The sequence below is a fragment of the Phyllostomus hastatus genome, unplaced genomic scaffold (assembly GCF_019186645.2).
Source record: "Phyllostomus hastatus isolate PE091 unplaced genomic scaffold, TTU_PhHast_1.1 phas_contig_159, whole genome shotgun sequence".
NCBI classification, from domain to species: domain Eukaryota; kingdom Metazoa; phylum Chordata; class Mammalia; order Chiroptera; family Phyllostomidae; genus Phyllostomus; species Phyllostomus hastatus.
Window position 1 is genome coordinate 14,462,539 of NW_025333640.1, and position 14,262 is coordinate 14,476,800.

Here is a 14,262-nt window from a genome sequence, read left to right on the forward strand (position 1 = left end):
TAACAACCAAAGTCATGGGAAATGCATCACAGACTATTTTGATTGCTCTGCATGGCCTGAGAGTCTTCCTTCGGCCGTGGTATTTAGAAGTAAATTAAAGTCAGAAGAGTCTATCCTTCCTTTTCTTCAGCAACCGTGCCTAATCAGTAGCCAAGGCTTGTGGATTCTCTCCCTGAAATACTTCTGCAATTGATCTACTTTTTCATTCTCAGGGAACCCAGATCAGCCATCTATCCAATTCAGGCCCATTTCTCACTGTGCCTTCTAATTTAACTTTTAAAAGTGCAGTCTGATCTCTTCATTTTCTCACTTCTTAGTCAATTCAGTTGTGTACCCTTAGAATAGGGTTTTAATTCATTTAACATGGGTTACAGAGCCCCCAATCCTGACCTCTGCCTGTCTCATCTCTCACCACCACTGCCTTGTGCTCCCTGACCCCAGGCTCTAGCCAGGCTGGAATTATCTCAGTTCCTAGAACATGACTAGAGCTGCATTGGCCTCCAAGCATGCTGTTCTCCCTCCAACTCTCTTTGCCGGGTTCAAAGTCACAGTTCAGCTCAGATTCCTCTTTCTCCTGAGGCTGGGTCTGGATTCTTGATTCCCATTCTTAGAGTGCTGTGTGCCTCCCTTTTTCGTAGCCCATGTTCCACTTGGAACCGATGTGTCCAAAATAGTTTCCCTGCTGCATTGGAAACTCCAAGAGGGCACGTGTCTGACACATAGTAGCAATGCATTAATATTTATGGAATAGAATGAAAAGTGAATGAATGAATGAATGAATGAAATGGGAGATAATCGAGTGTATCAAAGAATCTATGAGAGTGGAGATTATGAAAACGAACATGCAAAGGACATGGAGAATTCCACTATACCAAGAGCCAAAAGATTCTTGAGGTTTAACGTTTAGCAGCTTATTGTCGAATTTAGCAAAGATGGTTTCAGTAACACAGTGGAAACAAAAGCCAGAGAGTTGGAGGCTTAGGAATAAATGCTTAAGGAAGTGAAGATAGCATATAAAGCCTGCTCTTGTCAGAAGTGTGACCATAAAAAACCGGGAGGAGTGACAGCTTGAAAGAGTCTGTCATTCCCTTGTCGTTTTTCTTAACTTAGGCTGGGAAGTCTTGGACATTCTCACTGTTTTTTCTGCTACTTTGTCCTGCTTTCCTGATATATCATAGGGGAAAGTTCTATAAATATTTCCTACTGCAAAGTAAAATGAGACACATTTTAAAAGCCTGATTTATGGGATTTTATTTAATATTTTTACATTTTGGAGGGATGAAAATTTTTGATGATTTTCAGTCTACCCGAAAATTAAGCTGGTTCCTTGACATTTGTTTATGAAAATGGTTGTTACAGTTTGTACTGGACTATGCAAACTTTATCCTGACTAAGGCAGTTTGTTTTGAAGTTGTCTTTTCCTTTTAGCCACTCTTAAAAATCTGGACTTTGGAATTTCATCTTAAAGCATTTCTATACCTTTAATCACAGATTTTGGCACAGATAGGTGCTAAGACATTGATCAGTGGATGTATATATTTGCTTTTTTTTTCTTACTGTAGAGATTTAGTTCTTAGGTTCCCCCCACACTCCCCACACACATACCATTTATAATCTAAAATCTGCTTTTTAAGACCTGCTGTTATAAAAAAATGCTTTTTGTATCGAAGTCTACCTGTGGGGTGTTTTTCTCAGGTCTCTTTACTTGTAGAAAACAAGATTTTTGTTCTTAATTAGCTCCTAGAGTTGAAATGATGGAGAGCCCCCTCTGAACAATAAGGTACCCTGGTTATTAATATGAGACCAATAGCTGGGCCATTATTCTCACCATAGCAGTTAATCACTTACTAGTAAGAGGGAGAGAGCATTCAGTATATTTGAAGGCTGTTTAATCATCAACTCTGGAAATGGCAAATATGACTTCGAGTTTATGAGAACGTACACCCCCCACTGCTTGTCAAGACTTTGTCACCAAATGTATTACTTTAATTAATTTGTTGTTTCCTTAACATGTTTGTTGTCATTTCTATCACAAGCTGTGTATTGAATTGCAAGTGACCAAGTCATTTGTGAAGGTACTGCTTATGTCACACATGAAATACATCACTGGTTGAGCTGAGGAACCTATTCTGTATTCCTGGCAGGCAAGCACAAGACAAACATAGGTTTCCAAGGTATCGGCACTGTGGGCATCTGTTTCATAGTGTAATTTTGTTAGTTGAACAGATGAAGAATGCTAATTAGTTTGTTTATACATTTGTGATTTAATGAGACTAAACACTTAACTGATCTTGAAGTAAGTACAACTTGTTTCCTGTTGCTGTTTTTAGTTTAATTAAAAACAGTGTTAGGCATATTTTCGGGAAGTTATATACTGTGCAGTATGGGAGAATCTCAGGGGAGGGTGGCTGGTCCGCTGTAGCCTGTCACAGTGAGATTCAATGGTAAGAGGAGAATAAAAATATTGGGTTTGGGGATGAGTTGAAATTCATTATTAATGAGACGGTTAAGCCAATGGAAGATTTTCTCATAAACTACATTATATCAAATTCCTAAATCCAGTACTAAAGTTCTAATACATACCAGAATAACTTATTTTAAGAAGTAGTCCTATACCTTCATTAAATTCAATCTATAATCAGAATTCTATTTTTTATCACTTTCTCTTTTATTTGAGTATCCTCAAAAAACTCCTAACTACTCTTCACCTAATCTTCTCTTCTTCTAATTGGTGTAGTTATATTTTGATATAACTGAAATAATGGCATTCAGTTAATATAGTTCCTCTTCCTGAAAATTAATACAAAATAATAGTGTTATACTTTTTATAAACTGATAATTATTTAATACCATCTATTCTGATCTCTTTTTCTTTTACTTACATGTTGTGCAAAACTGAATATGCAAAGGCTATAATATTTTGGGGGTGGCTGGACAGAGGAGATGAGGAAATAACTTGCCTTATAGTCAAAATGGTATTTGCATTAAAATGTTTCAGTTAACTTAGCTTTTTACAACCAGAGGTCAGAAAACTACAGCCTGAGGGGCAAGTCTATGGCCTGGTTTTTCAAATAAAGTTTTGTTGAAACACATCCATGTCGGTTCCTTTCATGAAGCAACAGCAGAACTGAGTCATTGATAGAGACCTACAAAGCTGAAATAAACTACTGTCCGATCCTTTGCAGAAAGGTCTGCTGACCACTGATCTAAACTTTATATGAAGACAGCAGTTAGTAAATAGTAGTAGAGTTATGCTGAAATGCAGTAAAGTCTGAGAAATAAATATTTGTAGAATCGAGTCATAAGGAAATGTTGTTGAGAGCTTTCAATTTTTAGGTCTTTCAAAATCCAATTTACCATGCCAAGCCTATTGAGGTAGATCCCTCTTCTAGTCTGCCAGAATATGTTTTCTGCTCAAGAATATATAGAATTTTCCTTGTACCTTCTTGAAGATTCATAAATTACATGTTGGTCACAGATTTGGGGTATGACTTTAAGTAATAGAGTCCTGGCAGCTTCTTCTGGACATTTGGCATCTTCATCTGCACCCATACCTAATATCCTGTGACCCAAAAGCCTGTCAGATGTTGAATTTGGGTTTCTTATTTGTTTCAGTTCATAAAGTGGATTGGCCATTGCTCTAAACTTATTAGATAACTTATCTGTGACAATGTACAAACCATTGCTTATACATATTAAGAAATTATTAAGAGCATTTAGGCACGTAGAAAAGAAAAAAAACTGAATGTTAGCTGTAAAGCCTGGAATATAAGGTTCTATCCTAGGTCATTCAAATGAGCAGGAGAATTATGTTCTTGTTTGCTTTTTAATGTAAACTCCTAAGCCATACCTTCAAGATAAACTAATCCTAGTTTTTAAATTAAGCCTGATTATTTAGAAATTAGTAAAATTTTGTAATATGAGTTTGGGTTAGTGGAAAATGCATGGACTATGGAGTGAGATGAACCCACATTTGAACTCTAGCTCCTTCATTTTCTAGCATTTCAAATGGAAGTAAATGACCTGAACTTTTGAGCTCTGGCTCATTAGAGATCATGATACCTATGCCATATGGTGGCTGTGATGATTAAATGATTCCTGTGAGGCTCAAATGTAAGAACAGAGTTCCGCAGCACATAGTAGAGATAAGTAAATGTAGGTTCTTTTCACTCTTTCTTTTGTCTTTAATTTTCCAAGAATGGAAATAGTTGGTAAACCCAGTTAATCAAGATCATTAGCATTGTTATTAAGCTGAGCTCATAACCAAACAGTAACCAGTGTTTCTTACCTGAAAACATATATTTGGTGTTTCAGTCTGAAAACATGTACTTAGGCATCAAATATATAAATATTTGGGGTTGTATTTGGGAGACATTGGTTTTTGCTATTCTGATTTATCAAAAATGATAGTATAGTGAAAATGTAGTGGTATTAGCACTAATAAAATGTACATTTTGACTTAGTTTTTATCTTAAAACCATAATGTTCCACCCATGTGTAATCAAACTAGACCAAATGGGTTACAAAAATGGACATCAGTAGTTTGTGCTAATAAGGACACTTCAGAGAAAATTCTATTCCATTTGAAAAATATTGAAATGTTAAAAGCAATGTTTTACTGTACACTAAAATGCACACCTATTAAAGATCTTTATCAAATTTTCCATCCATTGTATAATTGACATTTCCACCAGAATTTTTTTTACTGGAAAATGCAATATGACTATATGGTCTTTGTCTTTGCACACCTCTTTCTGTTTTCATAAGAGTTCCAAGTCACTCTCTTTCTGTTCTGATTTTCTACTGTCCATAGAAACCTCAATCACCAGTGTCCTTGATCTGATTGTGGCTTCTATTTGTCATCCCACATACGAAGACCAGCTCACCAGAACAAGATCCACAGCAGAGTGAGGCCACTAACACCATGTTCTGTACAAAGCTGAAGGATCTCAAGATCACCGGGGAGTGTCCTTTCTCGTTACTGGCACCAGGGCAGGTTCCTAAGGATCCAACAGAAGAGGTAGCAGGAAGCTCAGAGAGTTGCAAAGCCACTCTGCCCATCTGTCAGAACGTTCCCGAGAAGAATGCACAAGGAAGTCTTCCTAAAAGAAAGACCAGTCGGAGTCGAGTATATCTTCACACTTTGGCTGAGAGCATTTGCAAACTGATTTTCCCAGAGGTGAGTGCTTGTCCTTTTATGATTTTACTGATACTTTGAAAACTGTTTAAAAAAAGTTTTCCTAAGGAAAATGTAAACACTTGCTTTCTCACTTTCAAGACTATGATAGAGGTAGCATATTTCCTGGAAACATACAAAAACATTCCTTTAAAGCAATCATATTCTTAAATTGTATTTATCTTAAAACGTTTAACATCTTGAATTCTTTTAGAAGGGACCCTGCATTCTGGCAAGTTTTATAATTTTGAGTGATTGCTTAGTTCCTTAGCATCAGCTTTCTTGTCTGTAAAATGGAAACAATAACAGTCTCTACATTCTAGTGTTTTAATGATCATGAAGTGAAGTGATCCATACCTCTTGCCATAACATAAATGCCTAGTAGTTGTTCACTATTATTCTAAAATTAACTTCCTTGAAGAATAACTTACTTTCTGCCATGTTCTCTTCTTCCAACTCCAAGAGCTTCATGCATCACCTGACAATTTGTTGGGGTGGGAAAATCTCTCTTGTCCTGCTGGTTCTGGGTCTGAAATCTCTGCTCGAGCCAGGCATAACCTGCTCTTTTGGGTCAGAGTCATGGTCCTGTGATTACCAATGTCTGTGTTGTTAGCTCAGGCACTTCTTGAAAAAGCTTTGTGAGCTTCATAATCTAGTGCCATATTGAGATAAGGAGCACCTTCTTGGTCAAATAACTTAGGAATAGAAGGGGCATGTAGAGAGCTCCCCTCCCTCTGCAGGGCTAAAGAGAACAGCAGCTGACTGTGTTCATGATGTCCTTCTCCCTCCATCAGTGTTCAGTTTTATAGAAACTCACTTAACCTATGAATTTGGACATTGATGTAGTTAGACTCCAGCTATTGTCATCCGCTGGTAATTTTTAACTGACTCAGTACCAAGGCATTGAAGAACCACAGACTTGCTGACTTTTAGGACTCAGAGGAACTTCAGAGGTAATCTTGTTTCCCTCCTAAGGACTAGAGGAGTTCAGTAACTTGACCAAAGTCGCATAGTGTTTGAAGGGTAGAGCAATTACTGCTGTCAAGCAATATGGGCTTGAGTGACTGAGAAAGAAGAGACTTGAATTGACACTTGGAATATGGGTAAACTAGAATGAGCAGAAAGTGGAGGAACTTATTCCAAATATAATATTACCACAATAGAACTTCGGTTAATAGCCTTTGAAATAGAACCATCTAATTACTCTCACACTATGCTAGTCACTAGATAGCCAGCGTTGGCTGGGATGAAGGATGTAGCTCTTGCCAGGGAGCCGGGCAGCGTCACAGTCTGGGAAGTGGTTGGGACTCTCATTTCCAAAGACAGAGTGTGGTGCCCAGGGAGGAACAGATGGTGCCCACGGGGAAGCTGGACGTCCTCCACACTTCTCCCAAGTCTCGTCATTGTTGTGTCGGCTTCATGGTTTTGTTTGATAGATTTTGAGTTTTTAAGTAGAAGTCATACACATGTTGAAACATTCCAAATACTGATATAAATATTTTACTTTTTTCTTTGTTCTTATTTAGAATAAGCTGTGTTGTTTGTGAACTCATAGGAGCAATCATTGAGTTTTGGCGATACTGTCATGAAGCAGATGGTGAAGGCAAGGCTATAAGAATGCTAAGAGGCATTGCTTTTTGGCATTTTGGCTAAGATCAAGGAACACGTTTAAGAGATAGGAGTATAGTTGGCATTATTGACTAGAATTCCTCTTTGACAACTAAGGCCATTTGTCTTGTGACAAAAAAATGTCCTTGTGTTGAATACACTTGGACTGTGTGATAATAATCTAGATTATTTCATCAACTGTGCAAACATCTGCATATCTTCAATTAAATAGCACTTTTTAATTTTTTAAAGTAGACATTTGCTTCTTATTATACTGTTTAGTTTCAGTTGTATCAATCATTCAGAGAAAGAGACTCTAAATATCATTTGACAGCATCATAGTTTTCATTTTAGAAAATCAAATTTAACTTCCCAATTCATGTTATTATGGGGGACAAATATTAAAATGTATTATCAATGGCAAATTCAAAATAGGAGATGTCATTCTAAAGTAGAGGAATAGCAGAGCTTAAAAAGACCTCACTGATCATCCAACTCAAATTTTTCACTTCTGTTTGAAGAAATTGAGGATATAAATTTAGGGCACTCGCTTTTAATAAAAGAGATAACTGGCAAGATGGAAAGGTCTGTACCACTCATTCATACTTTATTGCTCTTTTTATTATAATATTGTTTTCTCATTTTTCATGACTGTTGCTCCCCCCAAATCCTGTATACTCTCCAGGCAGAGTGTGTTTAGGAACTTGCAATGTAGTATTAGCCATAGTTGTAAAACACCAGAACCCACTTACTGAATTGCATCAATTGAATCAAATATGCTTAAATAGATGGTATTACCCCAAGTCAAAGATCTCATGAGACCAAGTGGATCTGAGGAGAGTTGTACCATTTCTATATGTGTTTCAATACAGTGGGTTTCAAAGAAAAAAAAAGAAACAAAATTATAATTTATCCTTAAGAATTGAAATAACTTCGGTTTAGAAAATTATTGAAAACTGTAGAAAAGTTGAAAATCAACTGAAATAGTTAAACCATACGAACGGAATTTTGTCTACTCAGTGTTCATGGCAGTAATGCATCAAATGACAGGTATACCAGAGGTATTAACATACAGTGTATGTGTCAGGGATGCACTTATTTTAACAATGAATACATATCTACCCTTTATCAAGTCAAAAAATAATTGTGAAGCAAAGAGGAACAAACTCAAGAGCGACACTTGATTCACTTTTGGGGACAGGCATTTCCTCCAGGAATCAGAAATTCCATGATCCGCAACCCTTCAGGGTCTAAGGATTGTGGATGTAAGCAGAGCCCAATTTCCCAAAACTCAAAATAGAGGCTTTCCCAAGTAAAAGGGAGTTTGAGTGCTGGGCAAGTAAAAATCTGCAGGAGACTACTGCATCTACTGCATAATATTTATGTGTGTTGGATTGTAGGGGATTAATTTTAAAGGAAATATTCCATTTAGTCCTAAAATTCCATACTAAACTAAAGATCAATATATAGAATTGTTGGGATGTGTAGCATCTGACTGACCTGCCTAGAGTCTTGTAGTCGCTGATGGTATGTCACAAGGCCCTGACATGGGCTGTGGATGACAGGTCTCACTTAAAGTTGAGTCCTGCCTATGGCACTGTGGACTTGTGTCATCCCAGTATCTACACTCAGGATATGTTACAGAAGCTACAGGGCCAAAGCAGGAAACTGTGCACCAGCAGCCTTTACAGATAAATGTTTTGCCAGGAAAGTTTGGGGGTTTGGTTTGGTTGTGTTTCTTTGACTTTATAATAGTTTTCCAGAGAAGAAAAATGGTATATTATGAAAATAGCTACAAAAGTCTGTTAACTCATCATGTCACTAGAGTATACTACTAGAGCTTTCTTAGGACTTGAGCACCTTTGTCTTTAGAAAATCACATTCTGGTTCAAAATGGAAAGTCAGGAATACCTGTGTTTCACTGACCCCAGCAATGGGAAGACAGACCATTTTTCCTCCCTCTTACAATGGCAGCATTTACATTACATGGAAAGGACTAGAAAAAAAATTTCTGGTGAGAGTGGGAAGGAAATAAGAGTCCTAGAAGGATCTTGACTGCAAAGGGAAAGATAAAGAGAGAAAGAATGTCTCCAGTAGCATTCGGGGAGGAGGAAGAAAATATTATTTATTTTATTTTTCTCACTTATAGTTTACATTCAACATTATTTTGTATTAGCTTGAGGTGTACAGCGTAAAAAGGAAAAAATCTTCAGTAACAGAATTGGATGGGTTTTCTTTTTTTCATTGTCTATCAGAAGTTTCTGGCCAGAGTAACAATTCATATATATGCAAACATAATTCAAATTATTTTAAATTGGAAGCAATCTAAATTTATTTATAAGCAAGGTAAAAGAGTAATACCGCTGTACTTGGGTCTCTTGCTTCACTGATGTAATTTTACAGATGAGGTCTTCATGTCTTTGAATGCTGATAGGGGAGTGTTATTCATTCATTCATTCATTCATTTATTCATTCCATCAATATGTACTGAACATCTCCTATGGCCATGTACTGTTGTAGGTGCTGGACATAGTGGTGAATAAAACAGGTATTCTCTGCCCTTTTGGAGATTCTACTCTAGTGGAGAAGACAAATAATAATAACAAGGGCAGGTAGCAAAGGCATGAAGCAGAAGTGAGAGCTCATGAGCAAAGGCAATGATGTTCATTTTATTGATGAGCCCTTTGCCCATCTGTATATGTTTCTCAGGAAGAAGGAACTCACAAAACCCACGCTTTCATGAATTTTAATCTACATGAGTATGCTGGTGTTAGGTATGCCAGAGTAACTTTCAACAAAGTAAAAGGTCCTCGAGACCTTTTACTGAAGCTTTTCAGGCATCCTGGCTAATCCACCTCATTTAGAGTCTTCTATTTAAGGTCTCTCCTTCCTTAACATAAAAGGCCACAGAGAAACATGCCCATACTTTCCCTTCCAAACATGTTCCTCACCCGCCAGGCGTCCCACCCTCTGCCGTCATATAGGTCCCCAATTTTGCTTCGAATCTGCCCACCAGATAAGGCTCCTGCCAGCCTTTCTTTCATCCAGAAGCAGACATATCCTCTCTCTCCTTATCGGAACAGTCAGAGAAGTTGCTCTACATTGTAAATTTGTTTTCTTTTCTTTTTTTTTTCAGCACTTGTATTTTTTCAATAAAGTTCAAATTTCTTTTCTAAGCTCTATAATGCACATTAAAATGGAAAGTCCTTTTTGTAAGTTATTAACTTAATTTCTTAAAACAGAAGCTTGGCCTAATTTGCTGAACTCCACCGCCTGCCTCGCTTGACCAGTGGAAACTCAGAAAGATATAAATAGTTCTTAAGGAGAAAGGAATTTCCCAACTTGGAACATAGCCAGAAAATTCTTCACTTTTCTCTGGGTAAACTACAGAAAGAGTCAGCAGTTATGTATACCCATGTAGATACATATAATTTTACATGGAATGCAAAAGAATTAGCAGTACTACTTACCAATGCTCTGCTTCTCCTTATTAGCTAAGGACAACAAGCAGTTAAGAAAGATTAATAGATAGTCAGCAAGTATTTAAAATATGGTAGCTTATATGCAATACCTTACAGTATAGAAAAAATCATGAAATCCATAAAAGAGTAAAACTGTAAGTGTCTGGTGAGGATTATTAGTTTAAAGAAAAAACATGAGTGCAAACTAGGGAAAATCCAAGATATGTTCCAAATCAGTGATCAGCTGACCTTGGTGACAGACTGGATTTAAGGTATGAAGAAGGGGGAAAGACAGAGACAGCACCAGAGTTTTTAGACCAGGAGATGGGAACGGTAAGTGAAACATAAATTCGCATGTGGAGTTAAGGGCCGAGAGTCCCTGGCACGGCTGGTGTAGCATTTGTGAAAGGGGTAGGGCTTGGCTTGGCTGGAGCCACGCTGACGTGAGGTCCTGGCAGCACAGCCGAGGGGTTTCCTGACCCAGAGGAAGTGATGCCCAGGATCCCTTCATGGGAGACCTGACATTACCAAACTGGGGTCGTCTGTTCAGATGTCAACTCACTTGACCTTGTTCTGTGGTTGTCAGAGGATCCACCAAGGGCAAAGCCTGTGGTCTACAACCACATCCAAACTCAGATTAGTGTGAGCTCATTGTTTCTTCCCAAGTTTGAAAAACCCATGGAAAATCAATCTCATTTTCCAAAGTGTAAAGTCACGACACTTCTCATTGTGATAATAGTGTGTCTGCTTCTTTACAAGAAACTTTCAAGACGAGTGTTTAAAATGTGTATCTTCAAGTTCATTATTATTTAAGAGAATGTTTACAACTTTTCTTTTCAATTTTCAGTTTGAGCGGCTGAACCTTGCACTTCAGAGAACACTGGCAAAACACAAAATAAAAGAAAGCAGGTAAATTGAACCACTTTAGTTGTATGAACTTCTTATTACCATCACCAATACCACCACTAACAACCAACGCTTACTGAAAGTATCAGTGTATTTCTAATGCCCAATCTGGACTAAGTATTTTAGCTGCCACTAATCTGAAAGTGAGTGCATTTATTTTTCCCATTTTATGCATCACTAAGCTCAGGTTTATGTAAGATGTTTAGAATTTGATGGGGGGTTAGGAAAAAGCAGACCAGAATTTCGAACCTGGGTGTTTCAGAGCCCATGATTTTAACTATGTTGCCATATCCTGCTGCTTTTAACAAGCTCCCAGGGGCCTCTTCTTTCCTACTACAAGGTAATTTCTAAAATACTCTACAGGGAAGGCATGGATACCAAACACGCAGGCACACTCCTTGCCTGGAGAATCCTGCTAAAGGGTTGGAGCAAGGTTCTGGTGTTCCCTCTCCCCCCACTTCTGCCCTTTTTCCCAGGTTAGACTTTCAGGTGCTGCATCGGGAGGAGATGAAATGGGAGAGAATGGAGGGAGTTGACTTAGGGGACTTGGGGCAGTGGCTATTAATCCTCAGAGGAGTATTTCAGTATCTTCATATCCAGTTCGGTTATGCTGGTGTTTGCACTGACTGACTATCAGTTGTGTTCACAGTTCTTTTCTTATTACTGTGTCTTTGAAATTTTCGTTAAGCTAGCTTTCTGCAGAGACTTAATATATAAGGTAATATTCAAAAGCAATCTGATTTATATCATCAATTTTTCAAATATATCTTGGCACAGTTATTGCTGGTAGATAACTTGATTTAGCCTTGTTTTTGATTCTCTGAAATCCCAAGGATTATTTAATCTGGAAATGACAGAACATATACTTTAGTTTAAATTTATGGAATTGAACAGTGAAGTTTTGCAAACCAGTACCATTGTCAGGAATATTTTATAAATTCATTCATCTCCCTACTGCTCTTGAGTGAATAATCTGTTTTGTGGATTATCTGCGTGTAATTTTCCCTGCTGACTTACTGTTCCCAGACTGCAGGCAGCGGGCTGCCAAGAAGGGGTCACAGACGGGTTCAGAAGGAGAGAGTGCGAACCCCCGTGTCTGACAGGAGCTTTGTTTACATGAGTGATATGCAGAGCATTCCAGAACACCTCTGACCTCCACTCTCGGTCAGGCTGATAAGAGAGCCCCAAGTCAGTGGAGCCGCGCTACTGTGTCTGTCTGCTGAGATCCTTGGCAGCCAGTTCACACAAAATTTATTCTTAGGGCTTTGTGTTCTAAATGTTTTCAAAGCTGGATGGGTACAAACATTCCATTAGGATGTTTTCCCAGCGATGTTATCTCTTTTAAAAATCTCAAAACTCAAAAAATACATATTTTATTTGGAAATCTTGAAAAATCTTTAACCATTTCCAAGACTTCTTGCAGAGCTGATCATACTTTTAAATTGTCCTAGTGGTGATTATTCAGTTGTTGAAATAAGATGAGGGCCCTTCTTTTCTCCTAAGAGTGCCTGTTGGTATGCCAAATGGCTACTCTCTGCTTTGCCTTCTCAGATTCTTGGGTATGTTCTTTGTTTCTGGGTTTTCTCCCCATCTTTTTGGCAGGGTAACTGCCATTTCCACTGTTCTCATTTTGCCAACTGCTGAACATACCTTACTCCGTTTTTCAGACTATTTATTATCTATGTAACTTGAAAAGAAAAATACCAACATGTCCTGGCTGGCGTAGCTCAGTGGATTGAGCATGGGCTGCGAACCACAGTGTCGCAGGTTCGATTCCCAGTCAGGGTATATGCCTGGGTTGCAGGCCATGACCCCCAGCAACTGAACATTGATGTCTCTCTCTCTCTTTCTCTCTCCCTTCCCCCTCTAAAAATAAATAAATAAAATCTTAAAAAAAAAAGAAAAATACCAACATGTTAAATAATAAACTGTTCCTAAATGGAAGACTGGAGTTCCCTGCTCACCACCATCTATTCTTTAAGTGAATGAGTTTAAGTAGAACCATTCTGGGGTCTCCCTGAGGTGGTTGCAGGTAGAGCTTTTGTTTTGTTTCTTTTTCTAGGACCTTTTGTTCACATCATCACGTGTATGGACTCACAGCTGGTGTGTGTGTGTGTGTGTGTGTGTGCACATTTGCTGGTGCATATACAGCCTGATACCTCCTTTTCTGAAATAAAGATAAGGAACCTATTTTGAATTACACTACACGCTGTTTAACTCATTTTGCTCATATCTCATATCATGGGTGCTGGGAATTGGCAAAATTATAATTCTCTGGGAAGATTTGTTCTCCTCCTTTACAAAAAATAGAAGTTGCTTAAAAAAGAAACAAGTCTAAAGACTGATTAATGTAAAATAATATACATCAAGGGGTTCGGTGGTAAAAGAAGGACAGGCTCTGGGTGGTGAGCACACAAGAGAGTACACAGATGCTGTGAGATGTTATAAAGAAGTTGTATACATCAGGGTGCCTGAGGGCCTCTAAAGTCAACTAGATAATGCCATTTAGTGCTCCTCAGCCCACTTAAATAAGAAAATATTTCTACCTGCTATTTTAAATAATTGTAAGCAATATAAGTTTACATGATAAAGTAGTGGACTGAGAAACTTTCCTTCTTGAAAATATTTCCTTTTGAAACTGCTCTACTGTATCATGTTCTTTGAAACCTGTTAAGAATTATAGATTTATGCCTGTTTGTGCACTCGGCTTGTCTAATGGCAAACGGCACCACAAGCAGAACTTGGGTATTCTTTACTATGCTTCCAGAGTTTGGCAAAGTTGCTCATAATTGGTCATCACTATCAGGAATCATCAACAAAAAGTTTGGCAGACATAAATCAGTAAGTTGTCTAGTTGGAATTACCAGAGCCTCTATCAGTCAAAATGTATGCCATTATGTGATCAACTTCTATGCTATAGAAACCAGTGCACTGAGTAAAACCAGTAACTGAGTAAAGAATAGATTTATTTAGCCACTCAGTTTTATACTAGATCAAGAATAAAATTTAATATAAAGATGCCTGAGAGTTAAGTAGACAGGATTTACTGTGTATTTGCTTTAGAAAAAAATAAGGATACTTAAAAGTGACATTTGCCGATGTGTAGGTAGG

At 37.9% G+C, this 14,262-nt stretch overlaps 1 protein-coding gene across 6 annotated transcripts in view; it reads left to right on the forward strand.

Moving 5' to 3' along the window:
- GUCY1A1 (guanylate cyclase 1 soluble subunit alpha 1) overlaps positions 1-14,262 on the forward strand; it is a 50,167-nt gene that overhangs the window by 20,996 nt on the left and 14,909 nt on the right. For all 6 annotated transcript variants that reach the window (XM_045831429.1, XM_045831432.1, XM_045831428.1 and 3 more), the window contains 2 exons: positions 4,814-5,179; positions 11,093-11,154. In XM_045831429.1, coding sequence (XP_045687385.1) covers positions 4,925-5,179; positions 11,093-11,154 — 317 coding nt within the window. In that variant the 5' untranslated portion in view covers positions 4,814-4,924. The remainder of the gene's footprint in view (positions 1-4,813; positions 5,180-11,092; positions 11,155-14,262) is intronic.